The following is a 23,329-nucleotide window of genomic DNA, read 5'->3' as shown; positions in this document are numbered from 1 at the left end:
ACCTGTCTTCTGTTTTTCTATTCGTGTCTGTAACTCCTGATCGTCATTTTTTATGAAGAAAAAAAACCGGTTCCTCAGCCCAACACGGGTCCGCGGCTAGTTGATAAAAGATTAAAATCTCGGGCAGGAAAAATAAATTTATTTTTGCTTGATATTTATATAACTGAATACATCAGCAACAACCTCAATTTGATAAAACACAAGTAATCAGATGACCGAATGTTGAAACTTGAGGGATCACTTATGATTTTTCATCCGAGAAAATGCGCGCAGACAAATTAAAGGTCCATGGCTATTCCGTAAAATTTACACAAAATAAGGGCAATAATAAACCTACATATTTTCAATGTATGTGAACTCTTGCACAGAAGCGAATAAAAAGAGAGGAGAGAGAAAAATCGAAGGTTGACTTTTGCTATTGATCCCCGAAGCTCTAAATTTTCGATACTGCATACTATCCCTCTCCGTAATAAACCCAAATCTCACGTGTTTATAGTTAATTGTGACCAGCCTGGTTGAATTTATCTGGAAATTTTTGAATTTGAATCTTAAAGAAAGGAGTTCGCTGCTGCTGCTATGGGCGAACAAGAGAAATCGCAAGCGAACTCCAACTCGATGCAGGTCAGTCCGTTTCCGTGCAACTCTAGTAGAGCCTACGTAACTAACACGGACAGAAGTTGTTCTTTATATTTAAATCTTGTCTTTGATGTGCTCAACCTTCTTTAGTCTCTAGTCCTCTGGCAATTCCAGCAATGTTTTCAATCCATCGTTGTCTTCTCTGTTCTATGGTCCGCCTCAACAAACTGGAAATTTCATTGAGCACTAATTTCTGTGTTTATTTCTATTTGGGGATCTATTTCTGTAAATTTCTGGCTTACAATGTCGGCTTTACTAGTTGTATAACTTATATAAATGATCCATTACGCCTTTTGTTTTCTATTGGTGCCTTTTTTCTTGATCAAGTGAAGACTTCTTAACAACAAACCATTTTCGTTTGCTTCTTAACTTTGAGATAAGGTGCTGCTTGAGAAATTTTTCAGGTTTTTACTGCAGTTTTAGTGATTATGGCATGTCCTTTATAAATGACTCATTAAGGTTGGTTTTGGAAATGCAGCGGGTGAAGGTCTACCGTTTGAATGACGATGGAAAATGGGATGACCAGGGGACTGGGCATGCTACTGTTGACTATTTGGAGGTCTGTTCAAGTTCCTGACTCGATTATGCGTTTGAGAGTAACACCAAAATATTTATATGCAATTAAACTGGGCAACTGAAAATTGATTTTGTTATAAACATAATTAGCTAACCATATCATGGGTTCTATTGAATGCAATTGCTATCATGCAGAGATCAGACGATCTAGGCTTGTATGTTATTGATGAAGAAGACAACAAGACATTGCTTTTGCATCGTATAACCCCAGATGACATTTACAGAAAACAAGAAGGTATCTGAGTTTTCCCAGAAAGGGATTTATAACAAGTGTGTTTCTACTAATTATTAGCTAATACTAGCACGATGTTGTCTGGTATATGATGCTCCATTGAATCATTCAGTTCTGAGCAAATGATTTCTGCACTTACCTTTTCAGATACAATAATTTCATGGAGAGATCCAGAATTTTCTACAGAATTAGCAATAAGCTTCCAAGAAACTGTAGGGTGTTCGTACATGTGGTAATAATTTATGTTTATATCTGATGTTGTTGCGCTTAATTTTCTCTTTGCTCTACAGTAATGTGATTGTATTAAACCGTGTTTATTTCATTTAGGGATCATATCTGTAATGCACAAAGAAGTCTACAGTTCAGCACTCTAAACAGTAAGTATTCCATTCAATTTAAATAACGCACTGCCTATGTAAATAACGACGCATCTTGTAATTTTGTGTTTTTAGTGATTGAATCTAGAACATGCAGCCTGCATGGATCGCAGTTCTCAAAATCAGTTCTAAAAAATTCCCTTCTCCCATAAGGACCAAATTTGGATCTTCCCTAATTGTGAAAGGACATATTATATTATCTGGTGCAACCCAATTCACTGGCTGTTCCATACATTTCTAAAGTGTCCTGATATGTTGTTGTTGTTGTTAATGATGTTGTTATTTTCCTTTTCTGTGTTTTCCTGTGAACCTTGTGTTAAGAGTAGCAACCAAATCATTCGCTATCTGTACTCCTCTAAGTGGTCCAGATTTGCCATCCTTGTTCATGCTGATTGCGTGCCTTGTGTTTAATATAATAAAGTGTAGTCATGGTTCATCTATCTGGATGCCTGAGCATTACAAGCAGAAGTGAATCAGCTACAAAGGTGATCTTATTCTAGAGTGAAAATCATATTTTCTCAATACTGAGGATTGAGAAACTTTAATGTTTTTATCTGTCATATTACAAGGCAATAATGTGCAAGTTGACCTCATGGCACCACCACATGTTTGATGTATTCCAGTATATTATTAATATTTTTGTCAACATTTGTTTTCTAAATGAAGGAGAATTTTGAATGAGCTTGAGGACATACAACAAGAGTTTTAGTTGGTATTGAATGGTTTTCTTGTTCTCCACAAATATATTGAAGGATCTCAATAATATTGTTTAAGTATACCGATTATTGGGAGCGCCTTCTCCGATCTTTCCACAGACATAAACTTCTTACTATTTGTAGAGATCATCTTGATTTGCTCTGGTTCAGTGTCATGTTATTATTAGTTTTATTTTGCTTGGAGCACCTGTGGTCTCATCTCTTTTCTAAAATTTGCAGGTGAGACATTTCACAGCATGAACAGTGAGTTGGGAGAATTGCCTGCTGTTGAACTTTCCACACTTCCTTTGATCCCTGAGGTTTTACTTTGCTTTTATTCTTATTTCATTTGATTCAGTTGTATTTTTCAGTCAGTTCTCGCAAGGCAAATAATTATAGTCTTGTAATTTTTTTTGGTTATTCTGATAAACTGCTTTAACAGAAGTCCCATTTCTCTCGCTCTACATCATAGTTAAACTGTTTTGCAACTTTGATTTGATTTTTGTGCTATTGTTTTGATTTTAGTGTTTTTACTTCCTTGCTCTGAAATCCAGGATTAGTGTAGATTCCAGGCTGGTATGTTATTGATATGGAAAATAAAAGATTAACAAGTTGGCCAGAAACACTTTGAGCTCTTTATTGATTTTATGGTCATGGATGATCTTTTAATTGAGCTGAATGAATTTGCTTTGCAGACTGTGTCTGAGAGTGGTATTGCAGATCAGATGGGACTGACAGAGCTTATACTGAATGATGTAAGCTTTGCATAAATATTTTCCATCATTTTGACCTGGTTACTGTGTGCTTTGATGATGAACTGCTGATCAATTTTAAATTTGGTTCAAGACTGTTCATCTTTAGCTACATGTTTTCTCAGATCCTATCGCCTGCATATCATACAACTCCACTCTTTTCTTAGAGCATTCTTTCAATAAATTTGTTTTACTGGTTGATATGATCAATATTCAATTTGCAAGATCTTCACACTTCAGCTGCACAGCTTAAAAGAAATAGAAATGGTTGACCTACAACATTCAACTATTAGCTGAAAGTTAGGCTTATGGCTCTATATAATTCATTTTTAATATTTGAAATTTTTACTGTGGGATTTTTCTTCTTTCTCAAGTCCAATTTTTTGTGTATTGAACTGAAACAGAAGGAAAATGTGGTTTAATGTCATTGGAGGTAGATTCTGAAGCTGATTTGTGAATATTCTGGAGATGGGAGTTGAAGCATGCTTACCAAGAGTGGTTGAATTTGCATCTTGTAATCATTCAACATATCATTTTGTCTTGTCTAAATCTGTCTGGCTAGGTGCTGATAGGGAGTAAAATTGGATCCTTGTACTGGAGGGTGCATCTGACTTTATGGTGAAGTTTACATGATTGATTGTTCATTCTCTGTTAATTTTATTTTCTGCACAGCAAGATTTTTTCTACTAATTTTAAAATTTTTTATTTTTTTCTTTACTTCAAATTAATATTTTTTTTAGTGTTTTCAAATTATTTTAACGCACTAATATTAAAAATAATTTTTTAAAAATAAAAATATTATTTTCATATATTTTTAAACAAAAATCAATTTGAAAAATAACTGTTATTATACTCTCAAACAAACTAGTAGCGGTTGCGAAGTTATTTAGGTTGCAACCCATCAACAAAATAACAGCTCTATAAAAGCCTTTTTGCAGTCTCCTTTAATCTTTTCATCTTTTCATTATTTGTAATAGTTATAAAAGAAAAAAATAGTTATAAAAGAAAAAAAATTATTTATCTCAATCTTGCAAAAATAAAAAGAAGAAAAAAAAGGTAAAATGTTGTGATTGTGAAGGGACTATTTTGATTAACTACGGGATTTTAAATTATTTTTTTATAAATATATTAAAATAATATTTTTAATATTAACTAATCAAATTAATGAAAAAATATTAAAACAATTAATCAAAAAAAAAAAATCAAATTTTAATTAAAAAAAATTGAAACTTTTTTTTCAAACATTACTCGTAGGTGACACGAGATAGGTGGTTTGGATGATGTTTGTGTACTAAAAGTAGCATGAATTATTTTTGTTTTCAGCTACCTTCGATTGACCTTTTTCAGCTTCGTGGAGGCTTCAGTCATCATCGACGGATCTTCTCTGTTAAAGAAGAGCCAAACCACGCCACTATTAATGATTTGTATGCGATAACATAGCCAGCTTGAGTTTTCTCTTTCTTACCTCTCTGATGTCACCTATCTCTCATCTTTCAACGTCCTGACAATGAATTGTAAGAGAAACAAACTGCAATGCCGAGTTGTAAATGTTAAAAAGCATCCTGGCTGCAAGGGAATATTTAATAAATAGCAAAATGCGTCCATAACGGTACATGTTTGTATGAATAGTTGAATATAAACACTAAAGCATCATTATATTCGACTCGGGTTTTGTTAAATAGAATAATTTATTTATAAAAAAACAAATATATAAGCTTTTTCAGATGTGTTATTTTTTATCATATATATAATTATAAATTAAAAAACTTATATGTGCATTTAATTACATATATCGAGAACTATGTATGTCAATAAATATAAGAAACTAAGTGTTAACATGTTTATTCAATTCGCCTTACTATAAATTGAGTATTTTATTTATAATACAAAAGAATTAATATGTAAGTGTTATTAATATTATTTTTTATACCGGATAAAAAATATCAACGTCAATCAAAAAGTCGATATTTACATATAATAAACTATGGTAAATATCATATTTGTTTATAAAAACACGAAAGATCTTGAGCTAATTTTTAACATATTAAGAAAGTAGAATAATGGTGCAGTTATTATAGTGAAACATTTTTTTCCTGGTCTTTGTATAATATTTTTTTAAAAAAAAAGTGCAAGTGAAAAAATTAAAAAATAAATTATAAAAAAGTAAATATAAAAAGAGAAAGAATTGTATAAATAGGTCAAATATAGAGTAGAGAAAAAAAAGAAAATTACCTGACCCGCTAAAAAAAGAGAAAGAATTGTATAAATAAGCCAGGTATAGACTATAGAGTATAGAAAAAAAACAAAAGAATAAATATAAAAGAAAAATAATATTTAAAAAAAAATGTAGAGAAAAAAAAAAGAAAATCTAAAACAAAATATTAAAAAAATAGTGATAAATAGATCAGGTGTAAAATTATAAAAAAGCCAAGTATAAAGAAAAAATATATAAGAAAAACTTGTTTTCTAAAAAAAATACAATTTTACCACCGCTACAATAAACAAAAAACTGGCAAAATTTACAATCATGTCATTTATACATGGAAACATCATTTTTTTTATACAGGGAGAATTGATCATGCGTAGATATTATTAACATATTTTTTGACATCGAGTAAAAAATATAACTGTGAATTAAAAAGTCGATATCTGCATATAACACGACATAGTAAAAATCACATGAATTAATAAAAACTTGTAAGATATTAAGCTGATTTTTAATGTAGTAGGAGAGTAAAATAGTGTTACAATTGCTATAAATAAACACAATTTTCTTAGTTTTTGTATAATAATTTGAAAAAAAAACAAAAGGTGTAAAAAAAGAAACTACAAGATAATAAAGATAAGAACAAAGAGAATCATATAGGCTAAGTGTAGGTAATAAATGTTGGAAGAGTAAAAAACAATATTTGAAAAAAAAAACCAAAAAAATATTACAAAAAATAAAGACAAGAAGAAAATTGTGTAAAATGATTAAAAAAAAATTAAGTGCGAAGAGAAAAAAAATAAAAAAACTCATTTTCTAAAAAAAAATTATAATTTTGTCACTGTCATATTAAAAAATATAAGCAAAATTTACAATTATTTCATTTATATAGGAAAACATACTTGTAGTACATGTCTAACTAGTTTTCATGCCTACACGGGCTCGTTGGGTCATTCCCAAAACCTATGTATATTTACTTCATCTTGTGGAAATAAAAATAAATACTCGTAATAATCTGAATTGTTTAGATTCCCAGGCAAAAACTGCATCATTTCTCCCGTCAAGATTTTTTTTCTGTCCATGCATTTTTTTTATATTGATGAAATCATGAATTTTTTATTTGAATAAAAACTTATACGCAATTAAAATAATCAGATGAGTTTAAATGATTTAAATTAAAAAAAATCATGTATTTCTTTCATCGTATGGCCTTTTTTGTTTCCTGATTCTTTTTTTTTTACCCTAGCAAAAAAATATGTCTTTTAACAATAAACATGATTTTTCAAATAAAAACTTACCATGATTTTAAAGCATTTTTTAACAAATAAACAAAAAAATCATGGTTCAATAATTTTTATATGACTATATTAAAAATAAAAGAACAATTTACTCGATGAAACAATACAAAAAATTGTTAAAAAAACAATTATATATATATATATATATTATTCTCGTCAAATATTTATGTGAAAAGTTTTTGAAAAAAATGTTAGTATAGTTTCATGCATAATGATTTTTAAAAAATACAAAAAAAACCATGAAAATCTCTAATATTCAAGAAAAAATGACATAGACGCAGTGGTGGAGGGAGGGGGGGCTGGGCCCTGCAAGAAAATGCCCTTCTCTTATAAATATTTATAATTTTAATAAAAATAACTGAATTTTTTTTTTTGGTCTTCTAATTTATAATTTGACTCCCCTAACTATTTTTTCTTGCTCCGATGGTTTAACTGTTTAAGTATCACTGTTTCTATTTGTTTAGGAAGAATTTTATACTAGAATGTTTTTTTTTTAAAAGGGACAAGAGCCTCAGCACCGGGCACGTTTCGGCCTTTCAAGCCAAGCCCACGCACATTGCCCGTGCTAGACTCTCCAGTCTACCAGGCAGAGCGGCAGTGGCTCTGTACTCTCAAGAGGACCAAAAGGATCCCCTTCTCTCTAAACCGTGACCGTTCAACACAACAGTCTATCGTGTCATCCAACGTGGCACTTCTCCGTCACTCTGATGACCCCCTCGTCACTAATATCACATGTCTGCTCACGTATTTGTTTCGGGGCTAACTCTATTCACGTGTTTACCTGTTCTGCAATGATTGGTTCAAAATGTCACCGTCCTGTCACCTAAAAGTCCTTGTGTGGAAACCAGAAACTCACCCAAGGAGTAAGTTACACGTGCTGCAATTTGCCAGCGAGAGGAAGCTTTGTATGTGACATTTCATCGCGGTAAGAAAAGGGATCCACCCCTCAGACCTTCCTTGCGTGGTTGGATCGCGAGAAAGAAAAGTAAAGGGCTGAGCATGAGTTTCGTACTTTTACCAATACCGTTTTCTCAATGCCAGTCTTCCACAAAATTTTTAACTAATGCCATCAATGTTACGCTTGAGGCCATAATATTTTTTTTAATATAAATAAAATATTTAGATATTATTACCATTTTTCTTAGTAAAAAAACCTGCTTGTAAGTTAATTTAATATGATTCGGTTAATTTAATAGATATAGAAATAACGATCAATAACGATATAGTTTTATTAAAAAAATTGATTATGATATTAAAAAAAAACATTAAAATAATAACATATCTAATCGATATGAGTTTAACATATCAAATAGAGTCATGAATTAGAATAATCTAATATAAATTAAATTAAAATAAATTAAAAAATTTATTTTCTAATTAATTAAATGGTAAATAGTAAGAAAAATCAATTGAGAAAATGACTAGAGTCAAAATTATAATTCCGGTGCTATCAATTCTATAATATAAATTAATATTGTTGGATGTGTAATTCAACCTGGTTTTGTTTTTTTTTATCATCAATTTAATTAAGAAAATGATAATATATTAAGTTTAATTACATTAATGTAATGATAATGATGACCCTCTAGTTTACTGTCGAATAAAATAAAATATTGTGATGTATAAATATTGTGATGTGTCGATTAGAATGTAAAATTGCGTATATAAACCCTATCAATTTTATTTATTTATTTTTTATCATGAAAGAGATAAATTAGCGAAAGATAAAAAACTAGTATTGAAATCATAAAAATTAAGAATATGATAAGAATCAGGATAACTAACCTCAATCATTCAACTATAATTTATTTGAATAAAAACAAATGACATCGAACCATGAACAACTCTACAAGAATTAATAATAAAGAGATATGTGGTTATTAATTTTATAACTCATGAGATTAATTAGGGTATATATAAGTTGACCCGAATATTCATATTAATTAAAAAAAATACAAAATGTAACAAGTTAAAATAGGACAGTATGGTGTGAGTAATAACACCTTTATATAAAAAACTAACAACAACTAAACAAGACTGAAAATAAAAAAATAGTAAATAGATTAAAATATTTTTTTTAAAAAAATATAAATTGGTGCTAAAAAGTATTTTTGTTTTTTTTTTACAGTGAATTTTTTTGCTATTATCAAATTAACTTAGAAGCAATTTTATTTTTTATTGTATATAAAAATAATATAATATAAATAGTTATAAGTGCACGCTACACATGCGCTGGCGTATTAGAGTCAGGGGTGTTTGTATCATTCAGGTGATGGATACGATGAACCTGACGATCAAAATCTTTTTTCCATAACGTTACTATAAGTGTTGTTATGTAGTCTTTCATATGGGGTGGTGTGTATGGTTGTTGGTGGCTCGGTTTATTGCCAGGCACACTTTCCTTCCCTCCTTTCTTCTCTCTTATTCTCTCAACTCCGGTCATCAATGCAAAATCTCAAAATTGTCATTTAATTTATGGTGATTTTTACTTTGAACCTTATTATTTTTTTTAATCGTTTTGTAAAACTTTGAGTTCTGTGATTTTCTTTTGTTCTGGGTTATCCCGATCGGAGTTTAACGAAATAACTTGGATTGGGTTGACCCTAATCACCGAGGTTATAAGTTTATCTTGTTAATATAAGTTGATTTTTTAAGTTATTTTTTAGACGAGTCTCATGAGTTGAAAATTAACTATGTCATTGTCCCTTTTTAGATTTTTGTTCACAATTATAGTGATCATTTTATTTAATTAATTAATCTATTGTTTTTGATTTTTTTTATTCAATTAAAGTAAAGTGAACTTATTTCTTTCAATCAAGTCCATGAATTAAATCACATACCTGTCTTATTTTTTTTATTCGTGTCTATAACTCCTGATCATCATTTTTTATGAAGAAAAAAAACCGGTTCCTCAGCCCAACACGGGTCCGCGGCTAGTTGATAAAAGATTAAAATCACGGGCAGGAAAAATAAATTTATTTTTGCTTGATATTTATATAACTGGATACATCAGCAACAACCTCAATTTGATAAAACACAAGTAATCAGATGACCGAATGTTGAAACTTGAGGGATCACTCATGATTTTTCATCCGAAAAAATGCGCGCAGACAAATTAAAGGTCCATGGCTATTCCGTAAAATTTACACAAAATAAGGGCAATAATAAACTTATATATTTTTCCACAATCAAGCTTGTGATTGCTAATAAAGGATATATTATTATTAATTTTAGAATTTATAAGATTAATCAAGCTAGAATACCAGCACCAACATTAATAAAAAAAGCTAATATAATACTCACTGTAAAGCATATAATATTATTAATTTTAAAATTTATAAGATTAGTGGAGATATATATAAATTAACCTGAATACCAGCACCAACATTAATAAAAAAAAAAAAGGAGAGAGAAAAATCGAAGGTTGGTTTTTGCTATTTCATGGCAGTTAGGGTTCGCTATTGATCCCCGAAGCTCTAAATTTTCGATACTGCATACTATCCCTCTCCGTAATAAACCCAAATCTCACGTGTTTATAGTTAATTGTGACCAGCCTTGTTGAATTTATCTGGAAATTTTTGAATTTGAATCTTAAAGAAAGGAGTTCGCTGCCGCTGCTGCTGCTGCTATGGGCGCACAAGAGAAATCGCAAGCGAACTCCAACTCGATACAGGTCAGTCCGTTTCCGTGCAACTCTAGTAGAGCCTTACGGCTAAGGTTTTTTTTTTCTTTTATTGTTTTTGCCCTAGAACTGGAGATTGTTTAACTTATCATTAATATTTCAACCGCGTGAGTTTTCTCCTCTGTAGAGTTTTATTTAATATGATCTGACTGTGTTAATTGAATCTACTGTTTAATCTTGGCAGTGTAAGTGTGATTATTGCAGAGTAGAATTATGTTTTATCGTATTGTTAGTTAGTTAGTATTGGTATTTGTAGTTGGCAGGACGTAAAGTCAGTTTTGGATTTGGGGTTTTAGTGGGCTATCGAGATGGGCATGTTTTAGTTGAAGGGGCTAACATTTTCAAGGACCAGGTGTCCAGATGTTTTTTAATTCGGTGTTGCAAATTTATGTCATTGAAGTATTTGATACAGCTGCTGGAGGATGCGGGTTAGATACCCCCCATGTTTGCATAGAAAGACGCTAAAAAATTTGAGGTCTCAATGTGGATATTTGTTATACAGAGTTGGCTGATTGAAGAGTAAGATTGAATTAGCTAGAAAATTGACACTATAAAAAATGTTGAAACTTTTTGGAGTTTGTGAGCGGGGAGCCATTTCTATCCACAGGCATGTTGGAGTTCATTGTGACTTATCATGCTCACTTTGAATCTTGATTTAGTTATGACATGGGATTGAGGGGGCTTCTCAGGTTTTGCTCTAGCTAGATGTGTAGTGGTGAATGAGGATTCTGGAGCATCAACAGTGACTTTTTCAGTGACAATTTGTCGATTCTCTTTAAGCAAGTTTTTCTGACAGATGACATTACAGTGAAGTAGGAGTGGCTATGCACAATTATTGTTGTCCTTTTGGTGTTCATTATTCACTCTCTTTCCTTTCTTATTCGTCTGTTTCTGCAATCAATGTAGTTATTTATTGTACTAAATGACTGCATCCAGGCTGAATATGCATGCTGCAAATCAGCATAATCACAGACGTCTGATGTTATCTAGAATTTAACTATCCAGACTTTGGACTTTGGCTCACTTGATTATTGATGTAAAATGCTGCATTGGACTGCTGACCTACGTAACTAACACGGACAGAAGTTGTTCTTTATATTTAAATCTTGTCTTTGATGTGCTCAACCTTCATTAGTCTCTAGTCCTCTGGCAATTCCAGCAATGTTTTCAATCCATCGTTGTCTTCTCTGTTCTATGGTCCGCCTCAACAAACTGGAAATTTCATTGAGCACTAATTTCTTTTGTTTATTTCTAGCTGGGGATCTATTTCTGTAAATTTCAGGCTTACAATGTCGGCTTTACTAGTTGTATAACTTATATAAATGATCCATTACGCCTTTTGTTTTCTATTGGTGCCTTTTTTCTTGATCAAGTGAAGACTTCTTAACAACAAACCATTTTCATTTGCTTCTTAACTTTGAGATAAGGTGCTGCTTGCGAAATTTTTCAGGTTTTTACTGCAGTTTTAGTGATTATGGCATGTCCTTTATAAATGACTCATTAAGGTTGGTTTTGGAAATGCAGCGGGTGAAGGTCTACCGTTTGAATGACGATGGAAAATGGGATGACCAGGGGACTGGGCATGTTACTGTTGACTATTTGGAGGTCTGTTCAAGTCCCTGTCTCGATTATGCGTTTGAGAGTAACACCAAAATATTTATATGCAATTAATCTGGGTAACTGAAAATTGATTTTGTTATAAACATAATTAGCTTACCATATCCTGGGCTCTATTGAATGCAATTGCTATCATGCAGAGATCAGAAGATCTAGGCTTGTATGTTATTGATGAAGAAGACAACGAGACATTGCTTTTGCATCGTATAACCCCAGATGACATTTACAGAAAACAAGAAGGTATCTGAGTTTTCCCAGAAAGGGATTTATAACAAGTGTGTTTCTACTAATTATTAGCTAATACTAGCACCATGTTGTCTGGTATATGAAGCTCCATTGAATCATTCAGTTCTGAGCAAATGATTTCTGCACTTACCTTTTCAGATACAATAATTTCATGGAGAGATCCAGAATTTTCTACAGAATTAGCACTAAGCTTCCAAGAAACTACAGGGTGTTCGTACATTTGGTATTAATTTATGTTTATATCTGATGTTGTTGCACTTAATTTTCTCTTTGCTCTACAGTAATGTGATTGTATTAAACCATGTTTATTTCATTTAGGGATCATATCTGTAATGTGCAAAGAAATCTACAGTTCAGTACTCTAAACAGTAAGTATTCCATTCAATTTAAATAACGCACTGCCTATGTAAATAACGGAGCATCTTGTAATTTTGTGTTTTTAGTGATTGTATCTAGAACATGCAGCGTACATGGATCGCAGTTCTCAAAATCAGTTCTAAAAAATTCCCTTCTCCCAAAAGGACCAAATTTGGATCTTCCCTAATTGTGAAAGGACATATTATATTATCTGGTGCAACCCAATTCACTGGCTGTTCCATACATTTCTAAAGTGTCCTGATCTGTTGTTGTTGTTGATGGTGTTGTTATTTTCCTTTTCTGTGTTTTCCTGTGAACCTTGTGTTTGGAGGAGCAACCAAATCATTCGCTATCTGTACTCCTCTAAGTGGTCCAGATTTGCCATCCTTGTTCATGCTGATTGCGTGCCTTGTGTTTAATATAATAAAGTGTAGTCATGGTTCATCTATCTGGATGCCTGAGCATTACAAGCAGAAGTGAATCAGCTACAAAAGTGATCTTATTCTAGAGTGAAAATCATATTTTCTCAATACTGAGGATTGAGAAACTTTAATGTTTTTATCTGTCATATTACAAGGCAATAATGTGCAAGTTGACCTCATGGCACCACCACATGTTTGATGTATTCCAGTATATTATTAATATTTTTGTCAACATTTGTTGTCTAAATGAAGGAGAATTTTGAATGAGCTTGAGGACATACAACAAGAGTTTTAGTTGGTATTGAATGGTTTTCTTGTTCTCCACAAATATATTGAAGGATCTCAATAATATTGTTTAAGTATACCGATTATTGGGAGCGCCTTCTCCGATCTTTCCACAGACATAAACTTCTTACTATTTGTAGAGATCATCTTGATTTGCTCTGGTTCAGTGTCATGTTATTATTAGTTTTATTTTGCTTGGAGCACCTGTGGTCTCATCTCTTTTCTAAAATTTGCAGGTGAGACATTTCACAGCATGAACAGTGAGTTGAGAGAATTGCCTGCTGTTGAACTTTCCACACTTCCTTTGATCCTTAAGGTTTTACTTTGCTTTTATTCTTTTTTCATTTGATTCAGTTGTATTTTTCAGTCAGTTCTCGCAAGGCAAATAATTATAGTCTTGTAATTTTTTTTGGTTATTCTGATAAGCTGCTTTAACAGAAGTCCCATTTCTCTCGCTCTACATCATAGTTAAACTGTTTTTCAACTTGATTTGATTTTTGTGCTATTGTTTTGATTTTAGTGTTTTTACTTCCTTGCTCTGAAATCCAGGATTAGTGTAGATTCCAGGCTGGTATGTTATTGATATGAAAAATAAAAGATTAACAAGTTGGCCAGAAACACTTTGAGCTCTTTATTGACTTTATGGTCATGGATGATCTTTTAATTGAGCTGAATGAATTTGCTTTGCAGACTGTGTCTGAGAGTGGTACTGCAGATCAGATGAGACTGACAGAGCTTATACTGAATGATGTAAGCTTTGCATAAATATTTTCCATCATTTTGACCTGGTCACTGTGTGCTTTGATGATGAACTATTGAATAATTTTAAATTTGGTTCAAGACTGTTCATCTTTAGCTACATGTTTTCTCAGATCCTATCGCCTGCATGTCATACAACTCTACTCTTTTCTTAGAGCATTCTTTCATTGAATTTGTTTTACTAGTTGATATGATCAATATTCAATTTGCAAGATCTTCACACTTCAGCTCCACAGCTTAAAAGAAATAGAAATGGTTGACCTAAAACATTCAACTAATAGTTGAAAGTTAGGCTTATGGCTCTATATAATTCATTTTTAATATTTGAAATTTTTACTGTGGGATATTTCTTCTTTCTCAAGTCCAATTTTTTGTGTATTGAACTGAAACCGAAGGAAAATGTGGTTTAATGTAATTGGAGGTAGATTCTGAAGCTGCTTTGTGAATATTCTGGAGATAGGAGTTGAAACATGGTTACCAAGAGTGGTTGAATTTGCATCTTGTAATCATACAGCATATCATTTTGTCTTGTCTAAATCTGTCTGGCTAGATGCTGATAGGGAGTAAAATTGGATCCGTGTACTGGATGGTGCATCTGACTTTATGGTGAGGTTAACATGATTGATTGTTCATTCTCTGTTAATTTTATTTTCTGCGCAGCAAGATTTTTTCCAGAAGCTGATGGATGTTTTCAGAATCTGTGAAGACCTAGAAAACATTGATGGTCTTCACATGATATTCAAAATAGTCAGAGGGATCAGTGAGTGCTCCTTCACTCCTACCCGGTGTTGTATTTCATTATACGTTGCTTGTTTGCCTGCCCTCTGTTGACTGACATTGAATTGTGTGTTGTTACCTGCAGTTTTGTTCAACAGTCCTCAAATCTTTGAGAAAATATTTGGGGATGAATTGATCATGGATGTTATTGGTTCACTTGAGTGTAAGTTCTCTCTCTTTGTTGGCTTGGAGCATTTTGGTTCTAATCCTTTGCACATCTAATTTTGAAATATTGAAGTATTATTATATCATAGATTATTTTGGCATATTTTAGCTTGTATGGTTTGATTACAAGAGAGTGGTGAGCAGTTTTGGTCACAGCTACAACAACTGTTTGATAGATCTTGGTTCCTATTTTATGATTGTCATCCTTTTTTTTTTTCATCTGGCATTCAAGCAGTTATTGTTTCAACTCTTTTTTTTTCTGATTGAGATTTTTATGGTCGTTTTTTTTTCCATTTCTTCAAATGGACAGAACTACTATTTTTTCTTCTAACATCAACAAACATTGGATCTGCCAAGCAAATTGTTGCGCAAGTTGCATAATTCTAGTGCTGTAGCAATGTGAATTATGTGGTGGTTCATGTTTAAGTTAGACCTATGCTCAGAATATAAGTTTCAAATTCTTGCTTGGTAAAAGTAAAACATTCCATCTGTTCGCATTTGTGATTGATTTTGTTTCTAAGCTGCCTGGTGGTCTGTTTACAATCATTATTTTTTCTCATATATAGTTGAGTGATTGATAATTGTTTAATATTTTCCATTCATAATTCTCTCTCTTCACAAAAAAAATTGCACCTTGTGTTTAAACTTCACATGTATTGGACATAGCATTGTTTGTTGCTGAGCGCTGAAGAAGAATTATAATTGGTTGATACTTTTGTAAAGTAGTCCTTCATCATTTGCTTATTCTACATTTTGTTTTCAGATGATCCTGAGATTTCTCATGTCCAACATCATCGTGGTTTTCTGAAAGAGCACGTTGTTTTCAAGGAGGTAAGATATTATTGCTAACCCAATTTTTTCTTTTCTTTTTCTTTCTTTTCTTTTTTTTTTTTTTGGGGGGGGGGTTTGGTGAAGTTATTTAGTGAAGTCTTATTTATTGCTGACACTTGCTCCACTCCATTGTTTAAGGCCATACCAATCAAAGATCCCCATGTCCTGTCAAAGATACATCAGACGTACAGAGTTGGTTATTTGAAGGTTTGTTTCTTGAATGCTGAAGTTTGGGATGACTCAGTTTGCTGTTTGGAAAAGGGGTTCTTACATTCATCATCTCTTTTAGGATGTTGTTTTGGCTAGAGTATTGGATGAGGCCACAGTTGCAAACCTGAATTCCATAGTTCATGCAAATAATGCTGTTGTAAGATTCAAAAACTCATTATTTTATTATACATTACAAGGTCCATATAAGTTCAACTCTGACCCTGTTGTTTCCTTATAGGTTGTTTCTTTGTTAAAGGATGACAATACCTTTATTCAGGAATTGTTTGCTAGGTTGAGATCGCCCACCACATCTGCAGAATCAAAGAAAAATTTGGTAATTGTCAACATCTAAATAATCTTTGTTTGGTTTGTCAATTAATAGATAAAGTGCAACTTTGAAGATGGAACAAAAATCGATAAGTTATTATTTGTTTTAACATGGTTGAAAATTCTCTTCTGTGCAGTGCACCCTCACTTTCTCAACAATTACTTCTTTTCTTTGGACTTTTCAAATAATTAAAAACTGCTGATTCTGTTGATGCTTATTTTTGAGACATTTAGGTGGTGAGCTAGGTATATGAACAATGACTTCCCTGTTTTACCAAACTGTGTTCAAACTGTTCAAACATGTTGAATTTAATTCTAAGATACGAGGTTAAAAATTCCTTTTTTATATTATTTCAGATGCTCTTTGTGTGTATTATGGCTTTTGGTATTGAAGATTTTCCTAATAATATAGTTTACATGTATGTAGTGGGTTTTAGATTCCATCTTCTTCCTTTGATGAAATATATCTGTGTGAGAAAATGAAACCAGCATCTTTTTGTTGGGATTCCATTTATTATTGGGATAATTTCATCTTGTGATCAGAATCATAGATTTGTTTTTGTGGAATGCTCCAAGTCCTTTTATATCTTTTATGGATTGGCTTCCATGTTCAATTCCATGGTAACAGGTTTAAGGGTAACGCTACATTGAAAATATTAGTTGGGAAAAAGAGTTCTTACTTTGAAATACTTAGCTAAAATCATCCTTAAATGCCAGTTATTTGTCATAACTGAACAGGCTTTTGGTATTGAAGATTTTCCTAATAATATGGTTTACATGTATGTAGTGGGTTTTAGATTCCATCTTCTTCCTTTGATGAAATATATCTGTGTGAGAAAATGAAACCAGCATCTTTTTGTTGGGATTCCATTTATTATTGGGATAATTTCATCTTGTGATCAGAATCATAGATTTGTTTTTGTGGAATGCTCCAAGTCCTTTTATATCTTTTATGGATTGGCTTCCATGTTCAATTCCATGGTAACAGGTTTAAGGGTAACGCTACATTGAAAATATTAGTTGGGAAAAAGAGTTCTTACTTTGAAATACTTAGCTAAAATCATCCTTAAATGCCAGTTATTTGTCATAACTGAACAGCAATGCTGATGTCCAATTTGTAAAATTTTTGGAATCTATTGGCAGGTTAGTGTGTTGCTGTTTTCTGTTTCCTATTAATGTATGGTTACAGCTTTGTGTGATTCTTATGATATCCTCCAGCTTGATATGTTTCCTTTCCCGATGCATATAGGTATATTTCTTGCACGAGTTTTGTAGTTTGAGCAAGAGCATGCAGATGGTCCAGCAGCTCCGACTGTTTAGGTATGTGATGCAGAAGTTGTATGTATCAAGATTAGGATTTTGTCTTCTGTGGTTAAATCAGATTAGAGTAGTTTCTTTTGTATTTTGCTTTCTTCTTGATCAAATGGTAAAACAATCAAATCCTCATTTCTTGTAGGGAGCTCATGAATGAAGGTATCTTTGACATCATTGCTGATATATTGCAGAGTCAAGACAAGAAACTTGTCCTAACTGGGTAACTTGTTCATTTTCGTTTTTATTTTTTTTTGGCTTTTTTATTTTATTTTTGTTTGAATTTCAATGGTTCCCTACCTACCACTAACAGCATACCATTCTTATGGATGCAGAACAGATATCCTCATTCTTTTCTTGAATCAGGATCCAAACCTTCTGCGTTCTTATGTTGTTCGGCAGGAAGGAATCCCGCTACTAGGACTGTCGGTTTGTGTTTTATGAACTGTTTACAATGCATCTATCTTTCAATATCCTTGGACATTCAGACTAACACATGCAACGATGTCTTGCACAAACCTAATTACCTGAAAGATGAGATTTATCACTATCCTGATAAGTGAAAAAATCTCTTGTTTGTTTGGCCTTTAGGCTTTATGAACAAAAATCAATTATCCTTTAATTGCATTGCTCACAGAACTAAATTCAATATACAATTTCATTTTCTTGATTTTGAAATTTAGTTTTATAACGTGTCATGTAAAAACTACATTTACAAAGTTGATTTGTAGTGTGAAAGAAAATCGAAATAAGCCTTGTTTGCATGCCTTTTAAGATAAGAGAATTGGTTGTTTTCTTGACCTTGAAAATTGTTGATTTAATATTTGGGTGATATTGTTCAGCAATTTATGGATACTTGAATGACCAACCAGTTGTATAACATGAATTGATAATCTATACATGAAATAATTTGTCAAGGCCAATTTCAGTGTTGTTCTTGTTTGAAGAGTTTACATCAGCTCCAACTAGGAAACCTCCTTCACCCTTGGGATCAAATTTTCCTAGTGCCTCTAATAACGGCAGATTTTGCCTTAGGGTGATGCTCTGCTATTTGCTTGTTTTTTAATAACTCTGTCAGTACCTCTTATGCTGGCATCTGATTTTATTCATAGTATATTGCATTTTCCCATGACTTTTTGCTCGTAAGTTCTTTGCTGTATTGCATTTTGTATCCTGAATTTTTAATACCTATTCAATTGTAAGTGCATGTGTTCTATTTGCCAATCAACTAAATTTATTTTACTTACAGGTTAAAGGAATGATAACAGACTTTGGGGAGGACATGCACTGCCAGTTTCTTGAAATTCTTCGCAGTTTACTGGATTCCTATACACTGTCAGGAGCACAGGCACTACTCTTGATAATTCATAATTCATTCTTTTATGCAGCTGTTATGTTTGGTCATTAAGTTGCTGAGTGGTAAATGGAGTTCCCATACCAGTTGTGAAATTTTGTTTTGGTTGCTATTCTGCTCCTTTTCTGTATTTAGCCAGCAACTCCACTGTGTTAATTACACACTGAAAGATAACTCGGCTTGGCTTCCTCTTTTCCCCTGCCTCACTATGTGCCTGGGTTCTATTTGTAAGCTTGTAGTCAGGCCTGTCCGGCATCTGAATATTGTTAAAGTAACTATCCTGTTATCTTTTCCTTGTCCATTTTTGTGTTTACATTCCTTTTTCTTTCAAAAGGAAAGTTTTAATAAGTTCACAAATCAAAGTGATTTTTGTATAACTTGTTAGAAGATCTCCATCAAAACAGCTTTTGCAGGATAGATTGGTCTTCTTGGCAGTGATATGGTGTTCTGCTCTGGGGGGCTCTCCGGGGTTTCTTTTTCCAATGTCAAAAGGGTTTGGAGGGCTCTTTTCTTCTATTGATTGTTGTTTCATTTCCTTGTTTTTATAGAGCGTGCCTCATTTTCCAATGTTTGATACCATCATTGAGAATAATATATATATATATATATATATATATATATATATATATATTTTATTAGGAAAGAAAAAAATAATCCTTGGCTATTTTGCATTTAATAATTATTACCTATCCATTCTTGTTTCTAGATGGCACATTCTTTGCTGATACTTTTGCAATTCTTTTTCCATTTTATAGCATGCATTTGGGGTGTGTGCATTATGTTTGTGTTTATGCATATGCAGGTGACTTCTTGGACAATGTTGTAGTTACTTTGATGCAAACAGAATATTTTTCTTAAATGCACTACGGGAATTTATCTCGTCAATGACTGAATTACAGTGATTTTGTATCTCTTTGCTGCAGAGAGATAATATAATTGAAATCTTCTATGAGAAGCACCTGAGCCAATTAATTGATGTTATAACAGCATCTTGTCCTGATGAGGTTCTTCCTCGATCAAGTGGTAAATCTTCAGGGCTTGTTGAGAGAGTTGACACTCATAATGGTGTGAAGCCAGAAATACTATCAAACATATGTGAATTGCTATGCTTCTGTGTTCTGCACCATCCATTTAGAATAAAGTAATTGTTTTATGCTTATTTTCAATTACAAGGACTCAATTTCCTGCTCTCAAGTTTAACGAATGAAACGTGTTTTTCTTCTGCTTTCAGGTGTAACTTTCTCCTTGATAATGTTATTGAAAAAGTCTTGACACTGACAAGAAGGAAAGAAAAGTACCTTGTTGCTGCTGCTGTTCGTTTTGTTCGCACTATCCTTTCCCGCCATGTAAGTCACCTTGATGGAACAGATCCCACTAGGGAAAGATTATGGTTGTGCTGATAGTTCTTGACTTGTCATAATCTCCCCACCCAACACACGAACACATATACACAAAATTAGATAGCATACATTTGTAGCTGTTATCATATGGGCAGTTAGTTATAAATTGAGCCTATATATGGCATTGTTTTACATGAAACATGGAATTGGTGAGATATATTAATTATGGTTACTAGCATGCATTTGTAGCTGTTACCATGGCAATTTTTATTTATAAATTGAGTATATTATGGCATGCAATGATTATGGAGTTATTTGATAACAAAATTGGAAGGGATCAGAAATTCAGGAGATTGTGTATCATTCAAACAGTTCAATGATGCAGGAACTTCACAAGGGTTCACAAATTCATATGCTTCTGTTTCATGGTCTGGGTGGTACAAGAGTCGCTGTTCAATGAATTTCACTGAAAGTTGATTGTAATTGTTTTTGCTAGTCGTCTGGATATGATTTTATGAGTAAAATGCATAAGTTCTACTTGGCAACTGAGTTTTCTTTTGGCAGTAATACATCCAAAATACTACAAATTATCTCACTTTTGTAGGAATCTTTGGTGCTGCTGTTAACGAAAAGAAAGATTGACAACTTTGTCATTATATAAATGTTTGATACTCCTTAATTATATTTTACTCACAGGATGAGCATTTGATAAATCATTTTGTCAAGAACAACCTCCTCAAACCAATTGTAGATGCCTTTTTGAGCAATGGTGACCGTTATAATTTGCTGAACTCTGCCATTTTAGAGCTTTTTGAGTATATCCGCAAGGTAACTCTCATATTGTCACCCCTTTTTTTCTTCCATCTTGAATATATGTCCAGAACTATTCATTGCGGTGTAACATGTTTTATTCAGGAAAACTTGAAATTGTTGCTCAAGTATATAGTTGATTCATTCTGGAATGATTTGGTCAAATTCGAGCATTTGACCTCCATTCAGGCTCTAAAAGTTAAATATGAGCAGGTATTCTTCACTTCTATCCAATTTTCTCTTCTTTATCATGTGTCTTTGTGGTATCTTGGTGCTAACAAGCATAGTTCCAGTGTCTAGAGCAGTGTGGAGCAAAAAGTACTGGTAGCACATTGGATCCAAGAAAACGAAATGATGAGCGTGCACTAGAAAAGGAAGAGGAAGATTACTTCAATGAGGACAGGTATGTTTCGTGATCAGTGAGCTTGGATGCCAATACTTTTTTTACAAGACCTTCCCACCTTTGACTTTTGAACATGAATACCTAAGCAGTGATGAAGAAGACACGGCATCCGCATCCCATACTCAAAAGGCACAAGCTCAATCAGTCTCTCCCAATGGGGTTGCTGCAGGCTACCCGTCATCAAGGTATTGTAATTGCCTCATAAAGTAAACATCAGGGAAAACATTTATAATATCCGGTATGTTTGTCTCATGTCTTCCACTTGATTTTGTAGTCCAAGATCTGGAGGACTTGTTGATTATGATGATGATGAGGATGACGAAGACTATAGACCACCTCCTAAGAAACAGCTAGAAACACCTGAGGAAGATGAAGGAACAAGTGAATCCCTTAGGATGAAGCGGAAATTGCCTTCCAAGGATAAGGAGTCTGACCTAGTGAAGAAACAGCGATTAGCTAAACACTCGAAGCCAAAAGAGAGTGTATTTGCTGCTTTATGTTCAACACTTAGCCATGCCGTCTTGCCCAGCAAGAAAGCTGCAACTGCCATGCACATAACTCCTTTGGATGGAAACAAAGGCCCAGTTGAAGAAAGTCATAGAGAGAATGATCCAGTCATTTCTAGAAGCTGTTCTGATAACAACAGCAATTCAAGTGAGGAAAACCACAGGGAGAAGGATCCTGCTGGTCCTAAAAGCTGTTCTGATTGCTTGCACAGCACATCAGAAAATGGACAGATAATTGGAGATGATGGTCCATTAATACCACCCCCCAAATCCTCACCAGAAATGGCTGTAAATGGTTCTTAAGTTATCTATCAGGATTGTGGTTAGCAGGTTGACGTGTTTGGTTCCCTGTTTCATTTGACTCGTGGTTGTCACAAATCAGGCTTGTTTTTCTGAAGGAAGGGCATACTCTGTGGAGGAAGTGAGACGAAAGGTGGGTGAATGACGTTCGTAGCTTTCCATTTATGGTAAGAGTATATTGTATAGTGCCCAAATGCCCCTGACCAGCCTCTCTGATTTTGAACAGAAATCGTGGCTTCTGTGAAAACAACCACCCAACGGGCTATTTTCCCATTTTTCCCCTTTCCACTCTCTCTTTTCCTTTCATTTTCATTTCTTTTTTTGTCAATTTAAATATCCTTATTTTTGTTTCTGCTCTTATATAGCCAGTGTAAACAGCATGATAGAGAGGGCATCAATACCTGCCCTTCATAACAGGGCCCCTTGTTACAGTTGAAATCTTATTTAATGACCATTGTAAACCAAAATATGTTCCCATCCTTGTGCCGGATTCTGATTCAGTGTTTTCGTATGTTTTTCCCTTTTTCTTGAGCACAGCATTAACTAAAATTTTAGTCAATTTTCCCGCACAAAGGATGTTTATGGTTCTTGTTTTGACTTATTCCTCCATCCTCAAGACAAGCTAACATAGCAAGATGCGAACGTAATGATGCAAATGTGATGATACTCGCAAGTTCCTGTTGTTGATAAAAAAACTAAACACCAAAAGTCTGGATGTAAGATCAGGATTGTGATTATTCTTGGAAGGCTTCCTGTGGTTTCACAATTACTGTAGCTTCAAGTTAAAAAAGTCTTTCACGAGAGAAATGATAGAATCCTAGAAGGCGCAGGCCGAAGATCCCATACAAGACAGGA

The 23,329-nt window shown here is 33.1% G+C and overlaps 1 protein-coding gene across 16 annotated transcripts; it reads left to right on the top strand.

Moving 5' to 3' along the window:
- The first annotated feature begins 368 nt into the window (after positions 1 to 368).
- On the top strand, positions 369 to 22,955 carry LOC7485913 (uncharacterized). 16 transcript variants are annotated; one of them, XM_052454815.1, is made up of 25 exons: positions 370 to 576; positions 10,398 to 10,445; positions 11,979 to 12,059; positions 12,212 to 12,311; positions 12,456 to 12,540; positions 12,636 to 12,685; positions 13,618 to 13,697; positions 14,072 to 14,131; positions 14,801 to 14,900; positions 15,003 to 15,080; positions 15,846 to 15,913; positions 16,052 to 16,120; positions 16,203 to 16,280; positions 16,362 to 16,457; positions 17,700 to 17,770; positions 17,907 to 17,984; positions 18,097 to 18,190; positions 19,011 to 19,109; positions 20,039 to 20,256; positions 20,347 to 20,461; positions 21,152 to 21,283; positions 21,371 to 21,478; positions 21,559 to 21,668; positions 21,758 to 21,853; positions 21,943 to 22,955. In XM_052454815.1, exons 2-25 carry the CDS (start codon positions 10,401 to 10,403, stop codon positions 22,475 to 22,477), a joined length of 2,646 nt encoding a protein of 881 aa, XP_052310775.1. In that variant the 5' UTR covers positions 370 to 576; positions 10,398 to 10,400; the 3' UTR covers positions 22,478 to 22,955. The 16 variants fall into 16 exon arrangements, 15 of the variants coding, with proteins under 15 accessions (XP_052310778.1, XP_052310779.1, XP_052310780.1 ...); XM_052454813.1 differs by having other exon boundaries at positions 10,395 to 10,445; XM_024606019.2 differs by having other exon boundaries at positions 10,386 to 10,445.
- Positions 22,956 to 23,329: the final 374 nt, after the last annotated feature.

The sequence above is a fragment of the Populus trichocarpa genome, chromosome 8, assembly GCF_000002775.5.
Source record: "Populus trichocarpa isolate Nisqually-1 chromosome 8, P.trichocarpa_v4.1, whole genome shotgun sequence".
NCBI classification, from domain to species: Eukaryota; Viridiplantae; Streptophyta; class Magnoliopsida; order Malpighiales; family Salicaceae; genus Populus; species Populus trichocarpa.
This window is presented reverse-complemented; position numbering and strand designations above follow the sequence as displayed.

Excerpts from the sequence above, each read along its gene's own strand:
- LOC7485913 (XM_052454818.1), top strand. The coding sequence starts at position 577 with ATGGGCGAACAAGAGAAATCGCAAGCGAACTCCAACTCGATGCAG. Across the intron at positions 13,698-14,071 it reads CACTTCCTTTGATCCTTAAG|ACTGTGTCTGAGAGTGGTAC; the intron begins GTTTTACTTTGC and ends TTTGCTTTGCAG. Across the intron at positions 21,479-21,558 it reads TAAAAGTTAAATATGAGCAG|TGTCTAGAGCAGTGTGGAGC; the intron begins GTATTCTTCACT and ends GCATAGTTCCAG.